Consider the following 23704-nt stretch of genomic DNA (forward strand, 5'->3'; position numbering starts at 1 on the left):
ACACCTTTTCTTCCTGACCATCTATCACAAATCCATCTGGCTGTTGCATATAGATTTCCTCGTTTAGCTCTCCGTTCAGCAAAGCCATCTTAACGTCCATTTGACGAACAAGAAGACCATGTGAGGCCGCCAATGAAAGTAGTACTCGAATGGTGGTCAGTCTAACCACAGGTGAATAAGTATCAAAGAAATCTTCTTCTTCTTTTCGGGCATAGCCCTTGGCCACAAGCCTAGCCTTGTACTTTTCAATCGTATCATCGGGCCTAAGCTTCCTTTTGAACACCCACTTGCATCCCAATGGTTTGCAACCATAGGGACGATCGATAATTTCCCATGTCCCATTAGTCATGATGGAATCCATCCCGCTACGGACCACAACTTTCTAGTAATCAGCATCTGGAGACGCATACGCTTCTGAAATAGAAGTGGGATTATCATCCACGAGGTATACGAAGAAATCATTACCAAAGGTCTTTGCAGTCCTTTGTCTCTTGCCCCTACCAAGGGTTTCCTCGTCATCCTCCAGAGGATTTTCATCATGTGTTTGTTCATAATATTCCATAGGAATGGCAGGCTCAGGAGTTTCCTCAGATTCCGGTCTAGAAGTGCTTTGCATATATCTCATGGCAAAAATATCCTCAAAGAATGTAGCATCCCTTGACTCCATAATTGTACCGACCTTCACGTTAGGTACCTCAGATTTCACTACTATAAATCTATAGCCAACGCTATTCTTAGCGTAAACCAAATTAACACAATCCACGGTCTTTGGTCCAAGCTTACGCTTCTTGGGGATCGGCACATTGACTTTCGCCAAGCAGCCCCAAGTACGTAAGTACGAGAGCGTCGTCCTTCTCTTTGACCACTCCTCACACGGAGTGACTTCATTATCTTTTGTAGGAACCTTATTCAGGACATGACATGTTGGAATTATGCCCTAGAGGCAATGATAAATAAGTTACTATTATAATTCCTGTATCAAGATAATCGTTTATTATCCATGCTACAATTATATTGAATGAAGACTTAGATACATGTGTGGATACATAGACAAAACACTATCCCTAGCAAGCCTCTAGTTGGCTAGCCAGTTGATCAAGGATAGTCAGGGTCTTCTGACTATGTACAAGGTGTTGTTGCTTGATAACTGGATCACGTCATTGGGAGAATCATGTGATGGACTAGATCCAAACTAATAGACGTAGCATGTTGATCGTGTCATTTTGTTGCTACTGTTTTCTGCATGTCAAGTATTTATTCCTATGACCATGAGATCATATAACTCACTGACACCGGAGGAATGCTTTGTGTGTATCAAATGACGCAACGTAACTGTGTGACTATAAAGATGCTCTACAGGTATTTCAGAAGGTGTTCGTTGAGTTAGTATGGATCAAGACTGGGATTTGTCACTCCGTGTGACGGAGAGGTATCTCGGGGCCCACTCGGTAATATAACATCACACACAAGCCTTGCAAGCAATGTGACTTAGTGTAAGTTGCGGGATCTTGTATTACAGAATGAGTAAAGAGAATTGCCGGTAAACGAGATTGAAATAGGTATGCGGATACTGACGATCGAATCTCGGGCAAGTAACATACCGAAGGACAAAGGGAATGACATACGGGATTATATGAATCCTTGGCACTGAGGTTCAAACGATAAGATGTTTGTAGAATATGTAGGTTCCAATATGGGCATCCAGGTCCCGCTATTGGATATTGACCGAGGAGTCCCTCGGGTCATGTCTACATAGTTCTCGAACCCGTAGAGTCTGCACACTTAAGGTTCGACGTTGTTTTATGCGTATTTGAGTTATATGGTTGGTTACCGAATGTTGTTCGGAGTCCCGGATGAGATCACGGACGTCACGAGGGTTTCCGGAATGGTCCGGAGACGAAGATTGATATATAGGATGGCCTCATTTGATTACCGGAAGGTTTTCGGAATTACCGGGAATGACGAATGGGTTCCGTATGTTCACCGGGGAGGGGGGGGGGGCAGCCCACCCCGAGGAAGCCCATAGGCCTTAGGGGTGCCGCACCAGCCCTTAGTGGGCTGGTGGGCAAGCCCAAGAAGGCCCCTGCGCAAGGAGATAAGAAAATCAAAGAGAAAAAAGGGGAAGTGGGAAGGACGGGAAGGACTCCACCTTCCAATCCTAGTTGGACTAGGGGAGGAGGTATCCTCCTCCCCCCCTTCGGCCGACCCCCTTGGGGCTCTTTGAGCCTCAAGGCAAGGCCCCTCCCCTCCCACCTATATATACGGAGGTTTTAGGGCTGATTAGAGACAACTTTTCCACGGCAGCCCGATCACATACCTCCACTGTTTTTCCTCTAGATCGCGTTTCTGTGGAGCTCGGGCGGAGCCCTGCTGAGATTAGATCACCACGAACCTCCGGAGCGCCGTCACACTGCCGGAGAACTCATCTACCTCTCCGTCTCTCTTGCTGGATCAAGAAGGCCGAGATCATCGTCGAGCTGTATGTGTGCTGAACGCGGAGGTGCCGTCCGTTCGGCACTAGATCGGAGCGGATCGTGGGACGGATCGCGGGACGGTTCGTGGGACGGTTCACGGGGCAGATCGAGGGACGTGAGGATGTTTCACTACATCAACCGCGTTTATTAACGCTTCTGTTGTGCAATGTACAAGGGTACGTAGATCTGAAATCCCCCTCGTAGATGGACATCACCATGATAGGTCTTCGTGCGCGTAGGAAAAGTTTTGTTTCCCATGCGACGTTCCCCAACAGTGGCATCATGAGCTAGGTTCATGCGTAGATGTCATCTCGAGTAGAACACAAAAGTTTTTGTGGGCGGTGATGTGCGATTTGTTGCCCTCCTTAGTCTTTTCTTGATTCCGCGGTATTGTTGGATCGAAGCGGCTCGGACCGACATTACTCGTACGCTTACGGGAGACTGGTTTCATCGCTACGAGCAACCCCGTTGCTCAAAGATGACTGGCGAGTGTCGGTTTCTCCAACTTTAGTTGAATCGGATTTGACTAAGGAGGTCCTTGGATGAGGTGAAATAGCAATTCATATATCTCCATTGTGGTGTTTGCGTAATTAAGATGCGATCCTACTAGATACCCATGGTCACCACATAAAACATGCAACAACAATTAGAGGACGTCTAACTTGTTTTTGCAGGGTATGCTTGTGATGTGATATGGCCAACGATGTGATGTGATATATTGGATGTATGAGATGATCATGTTGTAATAGTTAATATCGACTTGCACGTCGATGGTACGTCAACCGGCAGGAGCCATAGGTTTGTCTTTAAACTAACGTTTGTGCTTGCAGATGTGTTTACTATATTGCTAGGATGTAGCTTTAGTAGTAATAGCATGAGTAGGACGACAACCCCGATGGCGACACGTTGATGGAGATCATGGTGTGGCGCCGGTGACAGAAGATCGTGCCGGTGCTTTGGCGATGGAGATCAAGAAGCATGTGATGATGGCCATATCATGTCGCTTATGAATTGCATGTGATGTTAATCCTTTTATGCACCTTATTTTGCTTAGAACGATGGTAGCATTATGAGGTGATATCTCACTAAAATTTCAAGACGAAATTGTGTTCTCCCCGACTGTGCACCGTTGCTACAGTTCGTCGTTTCGAGACACCACGTGATGATCGGGTGTGATAGACTGAACGTTCACATACAACGGGTGCAAAACAGTTGCACACGCGGAACACTCGGGTTAAGCTTGACGAGCCTAGCATGTGCAGACATGGCCTCGGAACACATGAGACCGAAAGGTTGATCATGAATCATATAGTTGATATGATTAGCATAGGGATGCTTATCACTGAAACTATCCTCAACTCACGTGATGATCGGACTTGAGCTAGTGGAATTGGATCATAAACCACTCAAATGACTAGAGAGATGTACTTTTTGAGTGGGAGTTTAGCAAGTAATTTGATTAAGTTAAACTCTGATTATCTTGAACATAGTCTAAAGTCCACTTTGAATATATTTTTGTTGAAGATCATGGCTCACGCGACAGTCACCCTGAATTTTAATACGTTCCTAGAGAAAGCTAAGTTGAAAGATGATGGAAGCAACTTTGTAGACTGGGCTCGTAATATTAAGTTTCTCCTGCAAGTTGGGAAGAAGGATTATGTCCTTAATGCTGCGTTAGGAGATGAACCACCCGCTACGGCTGACCAAGATGTTAAGAACGCTTGGTTAACACGTAAGGAGGACTACTCACTAGTTCAATGTGCAGTCTTGTATGGCTTAGAGCCGGGACTTCAACGTCGCTTTGAGCGTCATGGAGCATATGAGATGTTCCAGGAGTTGAAGTTTATCTTTCAGAAGAACAGCCGGATCGAGAGGTATGAGACCTCCGATAAATTCTATGCTTGCAAGATGGAGAAGAATTCGTCTGTCAGTGAACATGTGCTCAAAATGTCTGGGTACTCAAACCGTCTAGCTGAGCTGGGGATTGAACTCCCGCAAGAGGCTATCACTGACAGAATTCTTCAATCACTGCCGCCAAGCTATAAGGGCTTTGTGTTGAACTACAACATGCAAGGGATGAACAAGTCACCCGGCGAGTTGTTCGCGATGTTGAAAGTCGCAGAGTCAGAACTCCGTAAAGAGCATCAAGTGTTGATGGTGAATACGACCACTAGTTTCAAGAGAAACGGCAAAGGAAAGAAGGGTAATTCAAAGAAGAGCGGCAAGCCTGTTGCCAATCCGATGAAGAAACCCAAAGCTGGACCTAAGCCTGAAATGGAGTGCTATTATTGCAAGGGTACGGGTCACTGGAAGCGCAACTGCCCCAAGTATCTGGCTGATAAGAAGGCGGCCAAAGAAAAATCAGGTATATTTGATATACATGTTATTGATGTGTACTTAACCAGCTCTCGTAGTAGTGCCTCGGTATTCGATACCGGTTCTGTTGCTCATATTTGCAACTCGAAACAGGAACTACGGAATAAGCGAAGGCTGGCAAAGGATGAAGTGACGATGCGCGTGGGAAATGGTTCCAAGGTTGATGCAATCGCCGTCGGCACAGTTTCACTTCAGTTACCATCAGGATTAGTTATGAACTTGAATAATTGGCATTTAGTGCCTGCATTAAGCATGAACATTATATCTAGATCTTGTTTATTGCGAGACGGTTACTCATTTAAGTCAGAGAATAATGGTTGTTCTATTTCTATGAGTAATATCTTTTATGGTCATGCACCCAATGTGAGAGGATTGTTCATATTGAATATTGATAGTGATAATACACATATACATAACATTGAGACCAAAAGAGTTAGAGTTAACAATGAGAGCGCCATGTTTTTATGGCACTGCCGCTTAGGTCATATTGGTGTAAAGCGCATGAAGAAACTCCATACTGATGGACTTTTGGAGTCACTTGACTTTGATTCACTAGACACGTGCGAACCATGCCTCACGGGCAAGATGACTAAAACTCCGTTCTCCGGAACAATGGAGCGTGCAAGTGACTTGTTGGAAATCATACATACCGATGTGTGTGGTCCGATGAGTGTGGAGGCACGCGGCGGATATCGTTATTTTCTCACCTTCATTGACGATTTGAGTAGATATGGTTATGTCTACTTGATGAAGCACAAGTCTGAAACATTTGAAAAGTTCAAGCAATTTTAGAGTGAAGTTGAAAATCATCGTAACAAGAAGATCAAGTTCCTACGGTCTGATCGTGGGGGTGAATATCTGAGTTTTGAGTTTGGTGCTCACTTAAGACAATGTGGAATTGTTTCACAGTTGACACCGCCTGGAACACCACAGCGTAATGGTGTGTCCGAACGTCGTCATCGTACTTTATTAGAGATGGTGCGATCTATGATGTCTCTTACCGATTCGCCGTTATCGTTTTGGGGTTATGCATTAGAAACAACTGCATTCACTTTAAATAGGGCACCATCAAAATCCGTTGAGACGACACCATACGAAGTGTGGTATGGAAAAAGACCAAAGTTGTCATTTCTTAAAGTTTGGGGATGTGATGCTAATGTCAAAAAGCTTCAGCCTGAAAAGCTGGAACCCAAAGCGGAAAAGTGCATCTTCATAGGTTACCCAAAAGAGACAGTTGGGTATACCTTCTATCTCAAATCCGAGGGCAAAGTGTTTGTTGCTAAGAATGGAGCTTTTCTCGAAAAGGAGTTTCTCTCGAGAGAATTGAGTGGGAGGAAGATAGAACTTGATGAGGTTATCGAATCTCTCATCCCTCTGGATGGTGGCGCAGGGCAAGGGGAAAACCCTGTCGTTGCGACGCCGGTTGAGGAGGAAGTTAATGATGATGATCATGGAACTCCGTATCAAGTTCCCGTCGAACCTCGTAGGTCGACGAGACCGCGTACTACTCCAGAGTGGTACGGTAATCCCGTCTTATCAATTATGTTGTTAGACAACAATGAACCTGCGAATTATGAAGAAGCAATGGTGGGCCCAGATTCCAACAAATGGCTGGAGGCCATGAAGTCCGAGATAGGATCCATGTATGAAAACAAAGTGTGGACTTTGGAAGTACTACCTGAGGGCCGCAAGGCTATTCAGAACAAATGGATCTTTAAGATGAAGACGGACGCTGACGGTAATGTGACCGTTTATAAAGCTCGACTTGTGGCAAAGGGTTTTTCACAAGTTCAAGGAGTTGACTATGATGAGACGTTCTCACCCGTAGCGATGCTTAAGTCCGTCAGAATCATGTTAGCAATAGCTGCATTTTTCGATTATGAAATCTGGCAGATGGATGTCAAATTGGCGTTCCTTAACGGTTTCCTTAAGGAAGAGTTGTATATGATGCAACCCAAAGGTTTTGTCGATCCTAAAAATGCTAACAAAGTGTGCAAGCTCCAGCGATCCATTTATGGACTGGTGCAAGCATCTCGGAGTTGGAATAAACGCTTTGATGAGGTGATCAAAGCATTTGGGTTTATACAAGTAGTTGGAGAATCTTGTATTTACAAGAAAGTGAGTGGGAGCTCTCTGGTGTTTCTAATATTATATGTGGATGACATATTGCTGATTGGAAACAACGTGGAGTTTTTGGAGAGCATAAAGGATTACTTGAATAAAAGTTTCTCTATGAAGGACCTAGGAGAAGATGCTTACATTCTAGGCATTAAGATCTATAGGGATAGATCGAAACGCCTGATAGGACTTTCACAAAGTACATACCTTGATAAAGTTTTGAAGAGGTTCAAAATGGAACAGTCCAAGAAGGGGTTCTTGCCAGTTTTACAAGGTACAAGATTGAGTAAGACTCAGTGCCCAGCAACTGATAAAGATAGAGAGCATATGAGCACCGTCCCCTATGCTTCAGCCATAGGTTCTATCATGTATGCAATGTTGTGCACTAGACCGGACGTTAGCCTGACCATAAGTACGGCAGGCAGGTTACAGAGTAATCGAGGAGTGGATCACTGGACGGCGGTCAAGAATATCCTGAAGTACCTTAAAAGGACTAATGACATGTTTCTCGTGTATGGAGGTGACGAAGAGCTCGCCGTAAAAGGTTACGTCGATGCAAGCTTTGACACAGATCCGGACGACTCTAAGTCGCAGACCGGATACATATTTATTCTTAATGGGGGTGCGGTAAGATGGTGCAGTTCTAAGCAAAGCGTCATAGCTGATTCTACATGTGAAGCGGAGTACATGGCTGCCTCGGAGGCGGCTAAGGAGGGTGTCTGGATGAAGCAGTTCATGACGGATCTTGGAGTGGTGCCAAGCGCACTGAATCCAATAACCCTGTTTTGTGACAACACGGGTGCCATTGCCTTAGCAAAGGAACCATGGTTTCACAAGAAGACCAGACACATCAAACGACGCTTCAACCTCATCCGTGACTACGTCCAAGGGGAGGACGTAAATATATGCAAAGTGCACACGGATCTGAATGTAGCAGACCCGCTGACTAAACCTCTTCCACGGGCAAAGCATGATCAACACCAGAACTGTATGGGTGTTAGATTTATTACAATGTAATTCGCATGCTGATGTGAGGGCTAGATTATTGACTCTAGTGCAAGTGGGAGACTGTTGGAATTATCCCCTAGAGGCAATGATAAATAATTTATTATTATTATTCCTATATCAAGACAATCGTTTATTATCCATGCTATAATTGTATTAAATGAATACTTAGATACATGTGTGGATACATAGACAAAACATTGTCCCTAGCAAGTCTCTAGTTGGTTAGCTAGTTGATCAAGGATAGTCACGGTATTTTGACTATGTACAAGGTGTTGTTGCTTGATAACTGGATCACGTCATTGGGAGAATCATGTGATGGACTAGACCCAAACTAATAGACGTAGCATGTTGATCGTGTCATTTTGTTGCTACTGTTTTCTGCGTGTCAAGTATTTATTCCTATGACCATGAGATCATATAACTCACTGACACCGGAGGAATGCTTTTTGTGCATCAAACATCGCAACGTAACTGGGTGACTATAAAGATGCTCTACAGGTATTTTCGAAGGTGTTCGTTGAGTTAGTATGGATCAAGACTGGGATTTATCACTCCGTGTGACGGAGAGGTATCTCGGGGCCCACTCGGTAATACAACATCACACACAAGCCTTGCAAGCAATGTGACTTAGTGTAAGTTGCGGGATCTTGTATTATGGAACGAGTAAAGAGACTTGCCGGTAAACGAGATTGAAATAGGTATGCGGATACTGACGATCGAATCTCGGGCAAGTAACATACCGAAGGACAAAGGGAATGACATACGGGATTATATGAATCCTTGGCACTGAGGTTCAAACGATAAGATCTTTGTAGAATATGTAGGATCCAATATGGGCATCCAGGTCCCGCTATTGGATATTGACCGAGGAGGCCCTCGGGTCATGTATACATAGTTCTCGAACCCGCAGGGTCTGCACACTTAAGATTCGACGTTGTTTTATGCGTATTTGAGTTATATGGTTGGTTACCGAATGTTGTTCGGAGTCCCGGATGATATCACACACGTCACGAGGGTTTCCAGAATGGTCCGGAGACGAAGATTAATATATAGGATAACCTCATTTGATTACCGGAAGGTTTTCGGAATTACCGGAAATGTACCGGGAATGACGAATGGGTTCCGGATGTTCACCGGGGGGTAGCCCACCCCGGGGAAGCCCATAGGCCTTAGGGGTGCCGCACCAGCCCTTAGTGGGCTGGTGGGCAAGCCCAAGAAGCCCCCTGCGCAAGGAGATAAGAAAATCAAAGAGAAAAGAAAAGAAAAAGGAAAGTGGGAAGGAAGGGAAGGACTCCACCTTCCAATCCTAGTTGGACTAGGATTGGAGGAGGAATCCTCCTCCCCCCCTTCGGCCGACCCCCTTGGGGATCTTTGAGCCTCAAGACAAGGCCCCTCCCCTCCCACCTATATATATGGAGGTTTTAGGGCTGATTAGAGACAACTTTTCCACGGCAGCCCGACCACATACCTCCACGGTTTTTCCTCTAGATCGCGTTTCTGCGGAGCTCGGGCGGAGCCCTGCTGAGATTAGATCACCACCAACCTCCGGAGCGTTGTCACGCTGTCGGAGAACTCATCTACCTCTCCGTCTCTTTTGCTGGATCAAGAAGGCCGAGATCATCGTCGAGCTGTACGTGTGCTGAACGCAGAGGTGCCGTCCGTTCGGCACTAGATCGGAGCGGATCGTGGGACGGATCGCGGGACGGTTCATGGGACGGTTCGCGGGGCGGATCGATGGACGTGAGGACGTTCCACTACATCAACCGCGTTTATTAACGCTTCTGCTGTCCGATCTACAAGGGTACGTAGATCTGAAATCCCCCTCGTAGATGGACATCACCATGATAAGTCTTCGTGCGCGTAGGAAATTTTTTGTTTCCCATGCGACGTTCCCCAACATGACACACAGTCAATATAGCCTCCCCCACCGTGCCTTCGATAAATCCGATGTATCTAACATGGCGTTAACCAAAATAGTTAGAGTATGATTTTTTTCGCACGGCAACCCCGCTTGACTGGGGTGAATAAAGAGGCGTCCTCTCATGAATAATGTCGTGTTCCGCACAAAAAGAATCAAATTCGTTTGAGAAGTACTCTCCACCACGATCAGACCGGACTCGTTTAATTTTCTTTTCAAGTTGATTCTCAACTTCTGCCTTGTAGATTTTATAGCTCGACATAACACCCTTCTCTACACAGAAGGGAGCCACTAACGAGATTCTTCTTGAAGTAAACTTCAGATCGACCGTGCCAACACCAAAAACAGAAGCACTCACGCCATTTCCCATCAATACGGACCCTCGGCCCGTGATCATGTAACTGCTCCATAACATACATCTCACTTCCAGCATCAGTGGTCCCAAATTTAGATTCGAGCGCGTCCCACAGCTCGAGGAGTGCGCGAGGGTCTCTTTTCTTCTCACTCTCCAATAGCATGTAGAAGAGAGACTCTTATAAAGGGGTTCAACTTTTTCTCCATTAGAGGGATGAGACTAAACTTTTCATCACCACCTTATCATGCCACCACCTACATGGATCCTTAGAATTTTTCTGAAATTGCCTCACGAGTCTTAGGCCCATCTCAGATTTCAACAAATTGACCAAGGAAAATTAAGCTGAAAATGATAGAACGGTCCAGCTCACCGCTCATCCTAGAAACTGCCACGAGAAGCGGCGGCAAGGTGTCCCATGGAGCTCTCTGGAAGAAGATCAGACGCCAACCGAACCAGAACACGGGGGCAGGGCAGCTCTCTCTCGACCCTTCTTCATATTTCTTTAACGTCAGCTCTGCACTTCCCACTGATACAGAAGGGGATGAAAGAACAAATATGCCAGCCAACAAGATGAGAAGATCAACCGATCAGCTGCAAAACTAGGCTTGAGAAGTGGAACGAGCAGTGGTATTGGACCTCTGATCATCCCTCTCCGACCAAAGAGTCCACCGAGCCAGCAGATAAACTGTCGACCATTCTCTGCAGGTAAGGAAAATCACATTATCAGTTCGTGTTTTGCAGCTGTGGATGCTTGTGGCCTTTTCATGGTTGCTAGGCTCTTTAGATCGTCGTCTAGTGCTTCTGATGCTAGATCTTCGTTTCCACTTCAACAGCCGCCGCTAGTCCCGGAGTCCGGTACAGAGGCAAACAGAACCAACAATATCTGTTTTTGAGAGTTCTTCACAATTGTCCGTGGATAATTCTATTTTCGGAATCGCCTTTTTTTCCTTCAAAATTGTTCTTTGTTGGGAAGTTTAGCTCCACACTCATCAGGCTTGTTGCTATTAATTTGGCCTATATGTTTAGCGTGTGGGTCGAAACGATTTTGAGCTCCAATAGAAAGTGAACGTTCGCTGTGGGACATGACAATTGTGAACATTTTTTATGGCTAATTCTTTGAAAGTGCGTGATAATTTGTTCACAGACACATGTCAACTTCTGGAAAACAGAGGATTTTGCTGCGGAAATTGCCGCTTGAAAGAACTGCCATGCTCCCAACACATAAATGCCATTAAAAGCCGTTCATTTTGTCATGCATCCAACGAACGTTTGCTGAATAATATTACCCACGATTTTAACTTTTTTGACACACAACAGGACTGCCCATCTTGAGATATAAGGCATCATTGAGCAAAAGTGTTGTTCTGCACCCGAGCTCACATGAGCTCCGGTAAACAGTAAAATCCGAAAAAATGTTTTTGAAAATAAAAAAAAATCTGTTTTTTGACACGAAACATTGATGTTTTTCAATATGAATGCAAAAATTCGCTATGAAATCACATTCATGTAGGTGTGAAAAAAAACAAAATTGATACTTCAAGAAGACTACACCTACACGAAGTGTGATTTCATAGTGAAATTTTGCACACATGTTGAAAAAACATCAATGTTTTTTGGCAAAAAAACATAATTTTTTTACTTTTTAAGTTTTCTTTTGAGATTTTACTGTTCACGCGAGCTCAGCTGAGCTCTACACCTACAGCTGCTTCCATCGTTGATGCCTTATATCTCAATCAAGAGGGGTCTTAGAAGTAGGAATACCATTTCATTTTTGTATGCCTCTTTTGCTTCATTCAAGATATGGGGATTCTTTTCGATTCTGAAAACATTTGGAAAAATTTCAGCAAAATATTTTTTCTTGATTTATTGTTTCTAAAAAAATGATCTTTTGTTTTTTATATTATATGCAAGTTTTTCTAGGGTGTATTCCTTCCTGTCCTAAGTATAAGTTTTTTTAGAGATATCAATACAACTACATGCGAAGCAAAATGAATAAATCTATACTTTAAAAAGCGTCTATATACATCCGTGTGTAGTTTGTATTGAAATATCAAAAGTTTGTATTGAAATATTAAAAGAGACTTATATTTAGGAACGGAGAGTATATTATATGCAAGTAGTACTCTAGACATCATAGTCTTGTGTTCATCATGGTCTTGTGTTTGATTCAAGACATTGGCAATTTGTACTCCTTTTTTAGTGAATGATGGCATGATATCTGTCAAATTGATCGCGAGAGAAAAAACAAAATAAAGAACTTGGTACTATTGTGAACCCCGGGACACCTAGAGCAGTAGTTTGGTTCAGTTTTTTTTACCAACTTCTGCTTTGAAAAGCTAAAAGCTAGCAAACATGTAAATGTTCAAAGCAGCTTTTGAAAATTTGTAGCTTCTTCCTAGTGTAAATTTCAAAGTTGGGGTGCCCTAACTTTTCAGCTTTCAGCATTTTCACAGCAGCTTTTCCACAACATATTTTTTTAGAATCTGGAGCTCAACCAAACAAGTTACCACCACACCAAAATAGTGCTTCAGTCTCTAGGGAAACAAGTGTAACCTTTTTTTTAGAAACACAATACATATACAAACGTTCACATGCACGGACGCATACCCTACCTCAACCCTACACCTACGTCGCATAGTTGACAGACACGTCATGCCATCCCATTGAACGAATGGTGTTGAAGATCTAAGAAAATGCATCCACCCATGCTAAGCCAAGTCTATGACATGAAGTTGGGTGAGAAGGTCCCACCACAAGGAACCTAGCCATGTGAGTTAAGCTTAGTTCGCAGTTAAGTGCAAGCTTTGGTGTAATAGTGTGTTGCTTAGATATCCTCAACCTTCTGCTGACCGTAATGTTGGTGGTGTATTTTCATGTTTACTTAAATACCAACATTTTGCATGCTGTTAAATATGTAGGTGTTCTCCCTACTGCCATTTTTTTTCGAAAAGGAGGCCTCGCCCCGGCCTCTGCATCGAGTGATGCATACAGCCATTTATTTAAGTACTGAAAAGATCCAAAATAGATACAAAGTCGAAAGTAAAGGAAAAAGAAATTACAAGGCGATCAACGCCTAAGCCGAAGATATGAATAGGAGTAGTTGACTAATTCCCTATTCTATCAGCATGTCGCCATCCATATCGGCTGAAGATAGCCTGAGCTACCATCTTCCATCGGGCACACCCAGTAACCAAAGGCTCCCTGGTTTTCACAGGAGTGAGTAAGGACCACATGCGGATCAAGGCGGTAGCCCTGAAGGTGACCTGCAAAAAGTTAATAGATTGTTGTCTGTTAAAAACTAGGTCATTTCTGCAGTTCCATATAGCCCACAAAAGTGCAGAAGTTCCAACCCGAATTAGCTTAGCATCAGAGACATTAACCCCGTCAAGCCACGTCCCAAATAACATGTTAATGCTAGTAGGCGGGGTAATGTTAAAAGCAATATGGATTGAGCGCCATAATATTTTAGCCATGGGGCAGTCCAGAAAGAGGTGCTTGATTGTTTGATACGTCTGACAGAAGCTACATCTTCGATTTCCTTTCCAATTTCGCTTGGCCAGGTTATCCTTAGTTAAAACAACTCCTTTGTGGACAAACCACAAAAAGATTTTTAACTTAAGGGGAACCTTAACGTTCCAAATATGTGTAGATTTTGGAATAAGTGAACTATCAATAACATGGTCATACATTGATTTCACCGAGAACGTATCATTGGAGGTCAGTTTCCAAGCAATCCTATCCGGATCATCAGAAAGACTAACATCCATTAACCTTCTGACTAGATGTAGCCATCTGACCCATCTATTACCTACTAAGGATCTGCGAAACTGAATGTTGAGAGGCGTCTCACGTAACACTGCTGCAACAGTCGTCTGTCTGCGCTGGGCAATGTTATACAGCGGATATTGAAGGGCCAGAGGCTCGTCACCTAGCCAGTTATCCTCCCAGAATCTAGTAGATTCACCATTGCCTATGATGAATTTAGTCCTGTTAAAAAAGCCGTTTTTGTCTTCATGAGACCCTTCCAAAAAGGTGAATCTCCAGGTCTCACAGTGACCTGAGCTAAGGTTTTTTGCTGTAGATACTTGTTCTTCAGAATTTGTAGCCACATACCTTCTGATTCCACAGATAGTCTGAAAAGCCACTTGCTGAGCAGACACCTATTCTTAACCTTTAAGTTTTCAATCCCCAACCCTCCCTGATCTTTGGGCCTACAAATAATATCCCATCTAGCCAGCCTATATTTGGTCTTGACCTCATCACTTTGCCAGAAAAATCATGATCGGTAAAAATCCAGCCTTTTTCGCACCCTAACTGGTACTTCAAAAAAGGATAGAAGGAACATTGGCATGCTTGTCAACACTGAGTTAACTAAAATCAATCGTCCTCCGTAGGATAGTAGCTTGCCCTTCCAGCAGCTCAATTTTTTCTCAAACCGATCCTCGATGCACTTCCAATCTTTAATAGATAATTTTCGGTGATGAATAGGGATCCCTAGGTACGTAAACGGTAACGTACAACCCTCGCAACCAAAGAGTTGGTTATAAGTGAGTTCTTCTTCTTTTGCGTCCCCAAAGCAGAAGAGTTCACTTTTAAAGAAGTTAATTTTCAGCCCAGATAGCTGTTCGAATAAGCATAATATTAGCTTAATGTTTCTGGCTTTTTTGAGATCGTGTTCCATGAAAAGGATTGTGTCATCCGCATATTGTAGGATGGAGACACCCCCATCTACTAGATGTGGCACTAGTCCCCCTACTAACCCTTTTTCATTAGCCCTCCTGATCATTAGCGCTAACATATCTGCTACGATGTTAAATAAAATAGGTGACATAGGGTCTCCCTGCCTAAGACCCTTTAGTGTCTGAAAGAAATGACCTACATCATCATTCACTTTAATACTGACACTGCCCTTTTGTATAAAACGATCGATATGTTTTCGCCAAATCTCGCAAAACCCCTTCATACGCAGAGTTTGTTGCAAGAACGACCATTTGACTTTATCGTAGGCCTTTTCGAAGTCTACCTTAAATAAGACTCCGTTAAGCTTCTTGGAATGCAATTCGTGAAGGGTTTCATGGAGAACAACCACCCCTTCGAGTATATTCCGACCAGGCATGAATGCCATCTGCGAAGATTGCACCATAGAATGTGCCATCTTAGTTAGCCTATCTGTTCCCACCTTTGTGAAAATTTTGAAGCTAACATTGAGCAGACATATGGGACGAAATTGTTCAATACGCGAAGCACCCTCTTTTTTGGTAGCAACGTTATCGTACCAAAATTAAGATGAAAGAGTTGTAAGTGCCCGGAGAACAAATCATGAAACATTGCCATAAGATCTTTCTTAATAATATGCCAACATCTCTTACAGAACTCAGCCGGGAACCCATCTGGCCCCGGCGCTTTACCGTTTTTCATACCCTGAATCGCCTGTAGCACCTCTCTCTATAGGAATGGAGCGGATAGACACTCATTATCGGCTTGTCCAATCTGAGGAATATCCGCGATCTGATGCTTGTCCATAGACACATAACTATGAGTCGGAGCACCAAACAACCTTTTATAATAGTTTGTGATGTACAACTTTAGATTCTCATGACCTACTATTGTACCCTCATCTTGCTCTAGTTGTATTATCCTCTTTTTCCGATGCTTGCCATTTGCAATCAAGTGGAAAAATTTAGTGTTGTCATCCCCCTGGACAATTGCCCTAACTTTTGCTCTGACAGCCCATTTCATTTCCTCTTCTCGAAGAAGGATTCGAACTCTTTGTTCAGCCTCGTTCTTTAACGCCCTCTCTTGTTCATCCAGCATGCGAGTTTCTGCCTGACGATCTAGAGTATTTATAAGTTTGAGCAGTATCTTGCTCATCTTTATAGACCCCAGATATATTCTTAGCCCAACCTCTCAAGAATTGTCTAAGATGGCGTATTTTATTTTGCCAGACATCAACACTAGAGTTTCCACGCGCATACTTGTTCCATTCCCTAGAAATCATGTCCACAAACCCCTCACGTGTGAACCAGCTTGATTCAAAAGAGAAAGCATCATTTTTCCCTTTGTGAGTGGCCTGGCCAGAATCTAGTAGGAGTGGGGTATGGTCAGATATAGCCCTTTGAAGTGCACATACTGTGACTAGCGGGAATTTCTGTTCCCAGTCAACACTCGTAAGTACCCTGTCCAATTTTTCAAAAGTTTGATTAGGTAGAGAGTTGGCCCAAGTATATTTCCTACCTGAGAGATCAATCTCCCGTAGGTTGAGACTCTCTATAATTGTGTTGAACATAGAAGGCCATCTGCCATCAAAGTTATCATTGTTCTTCTCATCAGCTCTCCTGATGATATTAAAATCACCACCTACCACTAGTGATAAAGTGTCATCGCAAATTCGAACTAAATCAGCCAGAAAAGCTGGCTTTTGCTCTGTTTGTGCGGCCCCATAAACCGCAACCAGAGCCCATTGGAACCCATCTTCCTTGGTTCTAATTCGAAATTTGACCGAGAACTCCCCTAGTACCACTTCTCGAACTTGAAGTGTATGACACCGGACACCAAGTAAGATCCCTCCGGACCTTCCTCTTGGAGGGAGACAATGCCAATCAAATTCAACACCTCCCGAAAGAGAGTTTAGAAATTGCGATGTAAAATTGTCCCGTCCCGTCTCCATCAACGCGATGAAGTCAAGACTATGTTGTAACGTAGTTTCTGCAAGGAACCGAATTTTAGCCAAGTCTCTCAGACTTCTGCTGTTCCAAAACATTCCTTTCATATTTCATCGTGGAATTTTTTAGCAGTCTTGAATCTAGCGCTCCTATGTATTGCAGAGACAGTATAGACCCTCCTTTTATAAGTGCGTTTTGGCTTTTCAGAAGCATACTCCTGGTCCATATAACCAGTCGTATTTTCGCCACCCTCTTTTAGTGTAAATTTGGGTTGCTGATTAATATGCAAAACCTCCTGAGGCTCCTCTCTATCCTCAGGTGAGACTAAATTTTCACACAGTAAATTCAGACTTCCCATATTAGATATTGCCTCATCATTCATTGGTTTAATGGCAGCTAGGTTTCGTATAATATCCAAAGCCCTATCAACTTCTAAGTCCAATAAGTCGTTAATAGATTTGGAAATTTCTTTGCTAGTACTACCCAAGTTGACCCCCACAGAGGTAGCATTATCTATTATGTCTTGCGGGGAAAAATGAAGAATAGAATGCTCACTATTAATGGACATACCTGTCGAATTCTGAACCTCCTTCATTCTAGCCGCCCTCATAGCCCGCCCAATCTGCAAGTCATCCGCGTCTGGCTGGGATTGTACCCGATGACTAGTCCGTCTATCTGGACCCATCGGATCTGGAACTCCACCAAAAGCTATGACTTCATCAACGGAAATCTCAACGGGCCGTGGTGCAAAAACTGTGAGAGAATCAGCAATCTCACCCAGTGAATGTCGAACTGGCCCGGGCAAAACACCATCCGTGGCCGTGCTCGCCTCTCCTTTTTTATCATCCCCCAACGCGGCACCCAGCTCGCCTCCAAAGTCCTCCGGCCTAGGGAAGGCCGTGCAGGCCTGTGCATCACCGTGCACTTTGTGGTCGGCCACAGCAGTGGGGCGTTCAGCAGCATCAATCAGAATAGCAGCAAAGTCGGCTGCATGGTCTACAGGCGCAGCCATGCACGACGCATCGAGCTCGTGTGGGTCCCCTCCCATGCAAGCGCCACCTTCCATCATCGCAGGCCTGTGCATCACCGTGCACTTGGCGGTCGGCCGCAGCAGTGGGGCGTTCAGCAGCATCAATCAGAATAGCAGCAAAGTCGGCTGCATGGTCTACAGGCGCAGCCATGCACGACGCATCGAGCTCGTGTGGGTCCCCTCCCATGCAAGCGCCACCTTCCATCATCGTAATAGCAGCAATAGGTGACTGTGCTGGTGCAATCGTTATACCCAGATTAGCGCCAACAGAAACTGGTGCAGTACCAAGTGCTGGTTGTGTCGCAGGTACTGGAGAATTTAGAGTGGGAACCTCCCCAGCTCCCAACTCCCTCGCAGGAGCATCTCCAACTCCGCTGACATGCCGATCTGGATCAGCCTCCATAGCCGAATGCATAGTCCGAGGTCGGTTACTAACTAGCTTTGCATCTGCCAAATATGCCTCCAAAGAAACCGGTTGCAACATATTAGTAGACTGCAGAATACCTATGTTGCTTCGAGGAGTCTTTCCCGTGAACCTCGGTAGTCTCGCCTGTAAGTCAGAAGCCGTGTGCATGGACCGACAGACTTTTGCCGGCGCAGATGCAGGTTGAAAAGAACCAAACCGCAAATCGAGATCAGAAGCAGAGACCACGTGATTTGTACCAGTGCCTGAGTGTTGCATAGATTGAGTGGGTTGTGCATTCTTCTGAGAAGAAAATGTGGGCCCTGACTCAAAGGAAGTGTCATTCTCCTTGGCACCATCTGCATCATCACCATCAGTCATATTGGTATCTTTATCTGTGACTGGTGAATCAAAAAGAGTAGGGCTCTCTATTTCCAACTGGAGAGTGTACCGCATCCCCTCAAAAGTCCAAATAACCTCATCTGGAATAATCTGAATATCTAGCACACTCACTAGCATCCTCGACGCCTTTGGCTCTAGTGAACACCATATCCACCTCCTCTGTTTTACCAATAAGCGAACCCAAACTCCATACAACTCTAAAGTCATTCATAGCCCTGGTAGGAGCTCCTGCAAAGTGTACCCAAATCTGAGGTAGAGGAACACCCTTTGGCTCCTCACACTTCCAGGCATCAAACTCAAGTACACAACTTGTGCTAGCCACTCTGCACATACCGAACTTAAGCAAGCGAGCCAAGTCCTCCTTAATAGGAAAAACGACCTTAAAGACATTATCTGATATCAAAACCGGTTCCCACCGAAAAGTTGATGATACAAGTTCCTTTAGCTGTTGCACCACCTGCTCCACTGTCAAGACTCCCCGAGTCACCGTCACCGTGCCCGTGAATCCAACATCTGGTGTATGGAGTGTTGCCGTTGCCGCCGGCGACTCGAAGAACATTAATTCTTGACTGGAGACGCCATAGATGGTCACAACCGGCAAAATCCCAACCGTAAGAGGACACTTAGCTGTACCATGCGTCGGCTTAAGACAGATCACACAGAGCTCAGCCTTGCATTCGGAAACAAAGTGCCCCGCCTCACTGCAACGATAACACACCATCTTCTCTTTCTTACGTGCCCACTTGGAGGGTCTATCACCTCCATCTCCTTTTGCTACCACAAGAGTCTGTTCAGCTATTACCGGGTCAGCCGCACCTTCTCTGGTACAGTCGCCCTAACAGCCTCATCTGTCGGCGCCTCTTGAGCAGGCATAGGAGGCCTTGGCTTCCTCCCTCCACCTCTGCCCGCCCAATTCTGTCGGAAGCCCCCTCTCTTGTGATGAGAAGGTCCCGACGTCCCCGGCACAAAATTCCCCGGCGGTGCAGTAAAAGTCTGGTTGCTAGGCCCATGTTCATAGCTGCATGCCCACGGCCGCCACCATAAGATGATGACCCGCGGTATTGACCCTCCCCATACGTGTTGTCGCCGTCATTGCCCCAGCGACCTCTGATCCCCAGGCCCCCCCACCTGACCGGGAGCCCCGGGTTGTCTTCCTGCCTACGCAGCGCCAGGAGGACGCGCCATCTGCGCAGCAGCAGGTTGCTTTGCATTAGAGGGGCGATCCCCCTGTCTAGACGGTCGAGGCTGCGCAACCGGTGGTTGCTTGGAAGCGCCCCTGCCTGCCATGTTCGTGACAGCAGAAGGAGGAGGCGGCACCCGCGCAGCTCCTCCAGTACCCAACGACGGGAAGCCGCGCTACTGTCGCCAAGGAACCCTAGGTCCAGGCGACCCCGTGCATGGGAGAGAACCCTCATGATGTAACCCGCCCAGGCCAGCCGATCGAACGGGAGTATCTACCGTGGACATAGCTATCGCCTGGGCCATATACCCAGGACTCGAGCTGTCCGACTTGGACTTGTCCAGGACAGGGCTTTCCTCTTGGGCCATATACCCATTATTGTTTACATTGATAGAGTCCAATACGAAACCAGCAGCCACCGTCGCCGATTTCAAAAACGACTCCCTTTGGAATCGCATCTCAGGCTGCGTGAATCTCGGCTCGGTAACAGGCGCTGACTCCGTGATCTTCGGACTTACCATCTTGTTCTTCTTCTTGCCCTTGACTACGCACCAGCACGCCGTCGGGAAGAAATCGGACAAGGTAATCGGTGCTAGTTTCCCTGCTGGCAAGGGGCCAATCCAAGGACGGACCTTGTGCTTCGCCATATCCTTCTTCGGGCCCCTAGCTTCTGCTCTAACTCGTTGCGTGATGGTAACAGGCTCCAAACGAACAACATCAGCTACAGCCGTTGGACTGTCAAACTCTTCGTAGTTGATCTCCTCTACCTCGTCATCCGATTCCTGATCTGCGAGGACCCAAAAACGCCCTCCAAACCGAGGGGAGTTAGAAAGAAGATCAAAACTCACCTTGCTCTTATGAAGATCCCCTTGATGAGCCTCATGGAGGTCTCCGACGATGAGCTTGAACCCATCTATCTCCATGGTAAGCCCGATCTTCGGAGTTTCCTCATCCTGCAAGTATCGACCTGCCAGAATGTCGTTATCTTCATCCCGAATGGTAATCCAATGAGATACCTGATGAAGTTTGATACATCCTAATCGCTGCACTTGCTCCTCGGAGGAGGTGTCTACGAACGACACCGTCCAGTTCCGATGAGAATCCCCGCCGGACCCATCGTCTATGAGGGGCGCCCTGCCGCCCAGCGCTCCGATCTCCCCTCCGAGTGGCCCTCCGATAGCCGGAGGTAAGGCCACTCCGGTCGGCCCTCCGATGACCAGGGGTACCGCCCCTTCGGTCGCCTCCGGGACCGCCCCACCTTTCGCCTCGGACGTCATCTCAACCCCGTTCCTATAGATCGCTCAGATTCCCCTACTGCCATTATATTCGATTGGAATATTTTCTGCTCCACGCATCCTTAATGGAATGTAGTCGTTGGAACATAAATTCCATTTTATTCTTTTTGTGTTCTACTTGTAACTTTAGCTATTTATAATCTAAAATTCGTTTGATGGATTAACTTCAATCTAACCAAACATGTCCGCAATTGTTGTCTAACAGATCACTTCTGGCTTGCATATTAAAACAATGGATGAACTGCGCCCTCCATCTGTGGTCCAGAAGCTCCATGGACAGTCCATGTTACTCAGACAAATTTCTTCTTTTGCCATGAGAAGTCCTGTAATCGACAATGCACATTTTGCGCGCAATTTCTCTGTGACAAAATACCATCAGACGAATGGAAGTATTGGGCGTTTGCCTCTCAATACACCATCCCCGATGCGTGCCCCCGCGCCCGAAGAGAAGGGGTTTTCTGGATTCATGATTGATTTTCTAATGGGTGGAGTTTCTGCTGCCGTCTCTAAAACGGCGGCTGCTCCAATTGAGCGTGTTAAGCTCTTGATTCAGAACCAGGATGAAATGATCAAGAGTGGCAGGCTCTCTCATCCTTACAAAAGTATAGGTGATTGCTTCTCCCGCACAATAAAAGATGAGGGTGTGGTTGCACTTTGGAGGGGTAACACAGCCAATGTTATCCGTTACTTCCCGACTCAGGTCCTGCATCCTATGCATCCTACCCTTATTTATTTATTTTGCATTTTATTTTTGTTGAAAAAAGAAATGAACTGAATGATTTACACCTTTGCTTCAGGCCTTGAACTTTGCCTTCAAGGACCACTTTAAGCGAATGTTCAACTTTAGAAAGGACAAGGATGGGTACTGGAAGTGGTTCTTTGGCAACATAGCTTCCGGAGGAGCCGCCGGTGCTTCTTCTCTGTTGTTTGTGTATTCTCTCGATTACGCTCGAACTCGTCTCGCCAATGATGCCAAGGCTGCAAAGGTGGGTGGCCAGAGGCAGTTCGACGGCATCGTGGATGTCTATCGCAAGACCCTTGCTAGCGACGGTGTCCGCGGCTTGTACCGTGGGTTCAACGTCTCTTGTGTGGGCATCATCGTTTATCGAGGTCTTTACTTCGGAATGTACGACTCCCTCAAGCCCGCGGTTCTCGTCGGTTCTCTTGAGGTCAGTAACTACACCATTGTTTCTGTAAATTCACTCTATACATTTTCCACTGATACTATATTTCTTCTCTATGCATATTCTGCAGGATAACTTGCTTGCCAGTTTCTTGCTTGGCTGGGGCGTAACGATGGGTGCTGGGCTCGCCTCGTATCCTATCGATACCGTGCGCCGCCGTATGATGATGACATCTGGTGAGTCCGTGAAGTATAAGAACTCCATGGATGCTTTCAAGAAGATCGTCGCCGAAGAGGGTGCCAAGTCCCTCTTCAAGGGTGCTGGCGCCAACATCCTTCGTGCCGTTGCGGGTGCTGGTGTCCTCGCCGTCTATGACAAGCTCCAGGTGGTCGTCTTTGGCAAGAAGTATGGATCCGGTGGTGGCTAAATACGGATGGTGGTGGCTAAATTTTGCGTGGTGGTGTAGTGCTGCTTTTGAATAAAATGTGCCATATGTATAGACTGTATTTACGCGCATATCTTGTAGGCCTAAATTTTGTCTGATGGTAATGGGATCGCTGCACATGCCAAAGTTCCCATTGTTTGCCAGTTTCTTTAGTCGGAAGCCGGGAGCTCGGCAGCGGCTTCTCGAGTATGGACGTAAATAAACTCGGCAAATTAAAATGCAGGATTGCTGTTTTATGTCTAGATGTGAAATAGTTATCTCATATCTAAGTCCAGAACCAGAGGATCAAACATATTATGAGATTCGCTGCAAAAAAATATTATATGAGCTTAGTCCGGGTGCTTCAAGCTCGGCACCGACAGGCCTGGAAGTTAGTTTGGAGTGCAGAAGCTTCCCCCAAGATGCGGCATTTTGGCTGGCAGGTTAGCTCAGGGTCTTTACCCACAAATGCAGAGAAGCTCAGGCGACACATTGGGACTTCAGGCCATGCAGTCTATGTGATAGAGAGGAGGAATCGTCATTTCATGCGTTGCTGGTATGCCCTAATGCTGCTCTCATGTGGGACACAATGCAGCTGTCATGGCCGTTGCCTAATAGGTCGGATATCACATGTACTGGCTCGGAATGATTGCTGGATCTGCTTGCTGAATCGGACGAACATATCAGGAGCAGGATCATTATGGTACTATGGCGGACATGGCATCTTCGGAATGAACTTATACATGGTAAAACCATCCCCCAGTGGATACATCTCGGTCATTTCTTACTAGCTATTATAACACATATCAACAAATCTCGTTAACCGTCGAGGAGATTTTGAAAGGAAAGACTCCGGTGATGGATATGAGGCATGGTGCAGTATCCCAATCTGTGGAGAGTAAACCCAGGCTGGTATGGCCATGTCCGGCAGAGCA

The 23704-nt window shown here is 45.6% G+C and overlaps 1 protein-coding gene across 1 annotated transcript; it reads left to right on the forward strand.

Annotated features, from left to right (window-relative positions):
- The first annotated feature begins 10722 nt into the window (after nt 1–10722).
- Nucleotides 10723–23043, forward strand: LOC123411228 (ADP,ATP carrier protein 1, mitochondrial-like). The gene is made up of 4 exons (XM_045104166.1): nt 10723–10954; nt 21427–21921; nt 22019–22390; nt 22476–23043. The coding sequence occupies exons 2-4, from the start codon at nt 21454–21456 to the stop codon at nt 22770–22772; spliced, it is 1137 nt and encodes a 378-aa protein (XP_044960101.1). The 5' UTR covers nt 10723–10954; nt 21427–21453; the 3' UTR covers nt 22773–23043.
- The last annotated feature ends 661 nt before the right edge of the window (nt 23044–23704 follow it).

This window comes from Hordeum vulgare, chromosome 7H (genome assembly GCF_904849725.1).
Source record: "Hordeum vulgare subsp. vulgare chromosome 7H, MorexV3_pseudomolecules_assembly, whole genome shotgun sequence".
Lineage (NCBI taxonomy): Eukaryota > Viridiplantae > Streptophyta > Magnoliopsida > Poales > Poaceae > Hordeum > Hordeum vulgare.